General features: G+C 44.9%; 1 protein-coding gene across 4 annotated transcripts in view; it reads left to right on the top strand.

The window, feature by feature from the left end:
- Window positions 1-428: 428 nt before the first annotated feature.
- cirbpa (cold inducible RNA binding protein a) overlaps window positions 429-6,000 on the top strand; it is a 13,520-nt gene continuing 7,948 nt past the window's right edge. The window contains exons 1-7 of one of the 4 annotated variants that reach the window (XM_048246246.1): window positions 429-534; window positions 1,129-1,243; window positions 1,352-1,458; window positions 1,781-1,898; window positions 2,553-2,730; window positions 3,215-3,279; window positions 4,331-5,723. In XM_048246246.1, coding sequence (XP_048102203.1) covers window positions 1,144-1,243; window positions 1,352-1,458; window positions 1,781-1,898; window positions 2,553-2,730; window positions 3,215-3,279; window positions 4,331-4,344 — 582 coding nt within the window. In that variant the 5' untranslated portion in view covers window positions 429-534; window positions 1,129-1,143 and the 3' untranslated portion in view covers window positions 4,345-5,723. Of the gene's footprint in view, window positions 535-1,128; window positions 1,244-1,351; window positions 1,459-1,780; window positions 1,923-2,552; window positions 2,731-3,214; window positions 3,280-4,330; window positions 5,724-6,000 lie in introns of those variants that run through there. The other 3 variants (XM_048246169.1, XM_048246044.1, XR_007193731.1) reach the window with 3 other exon arrangements.

Raw genomic sequence — 6,000 nt, 5'->3', positions numbered from 1 at the left:
CAGCTGTAATTTCATAATTATTGTTTTTCTTGTTCTGAACGCGTGTAGCCTTCTCCCCATCTCGGTCTTAACGCTACTGTATATTTTAGTAGTAGTGTCATAGAAAGCGCGCTCCTAGAAAGACTATGACTGCCTTTTCGCTCCACGGCTTTGTAAACTGTGGCCAACCCGTCGACGACCGTCATTCTTTAACTGAAATGAAATGTTTAACACAATACGCCAAGATGGGTTTGTAGCCAGCCAGTTTGGTATTTATGAAACTGCTAGTTTGTGTGTTTGCATGACTTTTTGGTTGTAACGACCTAATATAAAATGTTTTCAAAAGCGAATCTAATTTTACTGCTCCATGTTATCGCAACAGCACCACCAGTCGGGCTGTGCCTGCCCTTTGCAAAAGGATTAGCATTTTTGCAGATCCCTCCTCCTCCACAAAAACCGCCTTGTCTGCCTGCGCCCTCGACGTCATTCATTTCACCACGAACCCCGGATTCAGGCGGACATCACGAAGAACATCCCTTGCTCTCAGCAAACGAGGTAAGCTTGCTTCACGGAATTTAGTTTCCCCCGCTTTACTCGCGCTTCACTATACGATTGTAAAATAATAAGTATTTGCTGTAAGAACATGCATAGTCGTAAAACAATTTAACATCGTTCCCGTCTTGTGGAAATCTGGCTAACCATTCAGCTAGTTAGCTAGCTGGTCGTCTTAGCACAATTCAGGCGCGTTACCTAAAATGGCGCAGCAAGTGCAGAAGATGCAATTCTCAAAATCAATAGACTCTTAACATTGGTCTGTACATAATTTCAGTTTGGTATGCCAAACAGTGCAATTGTATACTTTTGCTCAACATCCAATAAAAACATTGTCTACGTGTTTGAGTTTAGCATCCGCCACGGTAAATATAGTAGAGCCATTGAAAGTAGGTCAAACAATGCGGCCGCCGCATTGTCGGCCTACTTTAGCTAACCTAATGTTACTAGCTTCTTAGCGATGGCTCCAATCGACGCCATTCATGGTTTAGAACGACTATTGCACACTCACTTGCTAGAGGTACGGAATTTGTGGCACAGCGCACATGCATTTTCTTTCTCAATGTAATTTTCATCACCCTCTTATGTCTTCATTAGGTGTAGACCAGCGCCATGTCTGACGAGGGGAAGCTGTTTGTCGGTGGACTTAGCTTCGACACAACGGAGCAGTCCCTTGAAGAGGCTTTCTCTAAGTACGGGGTTATCTCAAACGGTAAGCTGATTTATCGGTGCAGATGGAATTCGACGGGTTAGTGTGGAAAGAGACCTCCGTGTATCAAGACAATACTCAAAGTCTCCCCCTCCCCCTTTATCCCTACAGTTCACGTTGCCAGAAATCGGGAAACCCAGAAATCGCGTGGTTTCGGTTTCGTCACATTCGAGAACCCGGATGATGCGAAAGACGCCTTGGAGGGAATGAATGGAAAGGTAAGCTACTACTTTTCAGTTTAAGAATCTTAAATATATTTTAATGCAGAATGTTGGTCAATGATTCTATGTTTATTATATAAAAATTACATGTTTGTGCCACTCATTAAGGTTATTATCTTATTATTTTATCTGTTTGCATAATTCACAAGCTAAATGCATGCATTAACAATGAGTTCACACTGAGCCTGGCTATGCTGTCAACATTCTGAAACTCCACACACCTCTCTGCCCATCTGGATTCGGTATCATACAGTAGATTCTCTGTAAAAAGTTCATACACAGCCCAAAATTCATGACCAACCATGTGTTCTCTCCTCAGTCTGTCGATGGCAGAACGATCCGCGTGGATGAAGCTGGGAAGCCCGGTGGTGGACGCTCAGGCGGTGGCGGCGGCGGTTACCGTGGTGGCGGAGGCGGCGGTGGATTCTTCCGTGGAGGTCGTGGCAGAGGTGGGCCACGAGGTAAGGGCTGGCTGATGATGAAACCCCAAGCGGCAGCTGGTTCTGACCCCGTGCCTGGACCTGTCTGGTGGCAGAACCAGCTACCACCTGGGGAGGTGGTTTTCTCCCCTGTTTGTCGGATGTCATGCCCCGCCTTGGTCTCCTTTTAACCCCTAACACCACACCTGCATGTGTTTGGAGTGTGCTCTGCTGTGTCCAGTCACCCTCCTAATATAGTATATAGACTCCATTTCACCCTCACTGTCAGATGACCCTGAAAAGCTGCCCACCCTGTAGAACACTAGAGGTGTTGTGTTGTCTCAGTTACATGCCAAGAATGATGTTTTTGTCATGCAGCAGAGTTAACTGATTCCAGACCATCTGCGCAAATATGATTAAATATGCAAGTAAGGAGGCATGTGATTGATTGAAAAGTTGCTTATTAATTAAGATATTTAATATTGTTAAGATATTACAATGTGCACTGTAGCTTGGAAATCTGTTAATACTCACTTGTTACCTCTGTTCAGGGTTCATGTGACTGAGGGCAAGGAGGTGTAAAGTAACTGCATTGCTTGAAATACACACAGCCAATCATAGTTTTAGGAGAGTGCCACTGACGTTTTTTATAACCCTTGACCCTAAAACCAGGTGGCGGAGGATACGGAGGTGGTGGTGACCGTGGATACGGTGGCGGTGGAGACCGTGGTTATCGTGGCGGCGGCGGTGGTGGTGACCGTAGCTACAGCAGAGGTGGTGGCAGCGGCGGTTACTCCAGCCGGAGTGGGGGCTACTCCTCAGGGGGAAGTGGTAGCTACAGCCGGGACAGGTGAGAATGCCTTGCGCACGCACACGGGCTTATACCACCATCTTAAACACACACACAAGTCTGCAACACATCATATGCAAGCCTACGTGGACCTATACATGGACTATCTAACACACACACACGGGAATATGTGCTTATGGTACTACTTCACACAAATAGATAAGTTAGAGTGCACACAATCACTAAACTATTAGAAATGTTAAATGTGCGTATCCATCCATCACCCACTCTGGGTGTTCACACAAATGCATGAAATACTGCACAGTACATGTCGGAATAATCAAACAATTACGCTATATTGAAACAGGAAACAAAGATCCTTGTTTGAATTGTTCTACTGAGAAGAACTGAGATTCAATCAGGCAGTGCCTTAACATTGCACTCTGCCTTTCTGAAGAGTGTTCATAGACTCTGCTGTACTTTTTGTTTAGTGTAAGCTGATTTTTGCTTAGTCGTTTACTAATACTGGATGTTTGTTTTACAGGGACCAGTCTGGCGGCTATGGTGACAGGTCTGGGGGCTCGTACCGAGAAGGCTATGACCGCTACGGTATGTATAACTAGGCGTTTCTGCCCGAGACCTGGTGCTAGCACGTCATATGACCAATCTTAGCCATGGACCCCCTCGCTGGCAGCACTCAGGCCTGTAGGCTAACGATCCACAGAGACCTATGGGACCAAATAGATTCAATTTGAGTTTTCTGTTTTTACTACCCTCAATTCCCTCTTGTGCATTCTAGCGGGAATTATCAAGGTTGTCTTTGCATTTTTGTCTTTAAATCTTCATTAACTCCTTAATCTGTTTGAGCAGACCCCCTCCCTCTCTCCCTCTCTGCTCACCTTAAAAAATACACCATCAAATCATTGATTCTAAAATGACCCCTCTTTTCTTGGTTACAACCCCAGCCAAACCCCTAAGTGGGACTCTGTATCCTCCTGTCTGTCTGTGCACATCAGCCACTTTCTCTCTAAGCGCACACTTGTGCACTCACACTGATGACCATGCATTGTCGCATTCTATTCCTGGAACCGTGCGTTGGCGCGTTCTACTCCTGGTCCTCTCCTCCTTTCCCCTTTGGCTCTGCACTGGGGCCGATGACTCCAGAACGTGGCTAACCCCTGAGTGGGCACCACAGTCCCCATGCTATCTGGGTGCGGCATAGCTTTCATGAGCTCTGATCCCTGTTACCGATCGTTTCACACTCCCTAGCTCAGGCTCACTCAATCTACTCGTATTCCTTTTAAAAATGGAGAGAATTAAGAATGCTACTCCTGCAAAAATGTTTGCATCATATGGCCAGCAGCAGCGTCCAGTCATTGCCCACATGGTGGCACTCCATGGAGTGGGTTTAGTGAGGCCTGACGTGGCTGGTATCCGTTGCGGAGTCTGTCTCCGTCTGTCTCTGTCCTGCCAAGAATTTCCTCGAAGCTAAACCTCCCCTTTTTATGTTTCTTTTTTAGTGTTCTTTTCTTTCTCCGTACTTAAGACAGCTGTACTCATGGTTGCTGTCAGAAGCGTAGAGACAGAAAAGAGTTTTGTTTGTTTTTTTTATCCTTCAGTGTCTTCATCTCTTGTTTGTTTGCTTGACTCTCGTCCTCAGCTTCGTTCGACTAAATATCAGCCTGCTCCCTCTTTGCCCTGAGATCAACACCTCACAAAGATGCCCACCGCAAGAAAACCCAAATTGGTCAAGTTATCTCTTTCTTGTTTTCTTGGCGATTTGCAAATCGCGTTTTCCTATGTTGAATTTTACTTACTTGCGTGCATCTTTGTTTTGTGGGGGGGGAACACGAAAAAAAAGGGGGATGTTAAGTTTCTGACAAGACCGTCAGAACAAGTTAAAAGCAAATCTGCCTCGTTGGCATCACACTCATTTGCAGCAGAATCTTGGTCCTTCATTCAGTAAAATCAGGCAGCCTCGTTTGTGAACCAAAAGAAACGAATTGACCTTTTTTATATTTGATTTGTCATAGTGAAAGGTGACGTCCTGCTATTTTAGGACCCAACCAATCCTAACAGTTTGCTCCGTTGTAGTTCTCTTGGTCTCTGAGATATCTGAACATAATGTCCCATTTCCTTAAGATGACCTAACTTTTTTATATGTATTGTAAAGGCTACTTTCTACGTCCATGTGAAGAGTAAAGTTACGCATAAGCAGTCACTTTGACACTTTTTTTCTTTGTTTTGAAGGATTCTCCAATAGGAATATCGGCATTTTTATAGCCCGGCCCACCGCTCTTAAGTGATGTTTTTAAAGAACAGAGACATATCTCCCACACAGGCATCCGATAGACCAAACTAAATTGTCACTGTCTATTTTTGGCTAAGACGCCATATTTAACACACCAGGTTCCATGCAGTTTTTCATGAAGCGCTTGTCAACCCTGAAAAGAGGTATTGGTGTGAGGTGATGTAACGTTGGGTTTAGGGAGGGGTTGCCCATGATCAGTTTCCAAAGCATGGCTTCCTTTCAGACTGGTGAAGTGCCCTGCTTCTACTACTGAGGCCAGAACCTGCCCACTTCTGGCCCAGCCCTGGCCCACTACAGGCCCAGACTCAGCCCTGCCCTCCACGGCTCATTACCCCTCTCCAGTCAGTCTGAGGTATCAGAGACCCCTGCTCCTCCAAACCAACAGCTTCTCTCTTTCTTTTTTTTTAAATTTACTGTAAACTATGGACTTGACACAAACTCTTAAAGGAAACAAAAAAGAACCACCACAACAACAAATAAACAAAAAAGATTTAATGGAAATGGATAACTTGATAAATCACTGTCGGGGGAGATTTAAAAAAAAAAAAAAAAAAAAAACACTTCATATGTGCAACTGTCCTCACTCAGCATAGAGGGGAGATAACGTTACTGTGCTCTCTGTGTTCTGTTCTCTCTGTACCAACTCCTATTTGATATTCCTCAGTTCTTTTGTTGTTGGGTTTTTTTTTGTGTGTTCATTTTTGGCTTCATGGAGCCCATTAAACGATGGATTTGTTGAAAATGCTGTGCAACATTTCTTGTGCCTCATGGGGGGAAAAAAAGAAAGCCTTGCCTGCTACGGTCATCAAGCGGATGTGATGAAGGGAGCCGGTCCTATCAGGGTGATCAGGTTTGTCTCCACACAAAGGGAGACTGTACACAGGGTTGTAGCGCTAGTGCCTTTACGTTAAAAAGATGGGGCTTATTCCTCATTTCAAAGAACATACTTGCAGGATGAAAATGGGGAGGGAGATGGGACTTGTCTGGCCGTTAAAAAGACACAAACAACAAGGGGTGAT

This window comes from Alosa alosa, chromosome 1 (genome assembly GCF_017589495.1).
Source record: "Alosa alosa isolate M-15738 ecotype Scorff River chromosome 1, AALO_Geno_1.1, whole genome shotgun sequence".
Taxonomy (NCBI): domain Eukaryota; kingdom Metazoa; phylum Chordata; class Actinopteri; order Clupeiformes; family Clupeidae; genus Alosa; species Alosa alosa.
The sequence above is the reverse complement of the archived record's forward strand: the minus strand, read 5'-3'. Positions and strand labels throughout refer to the sequence as shown.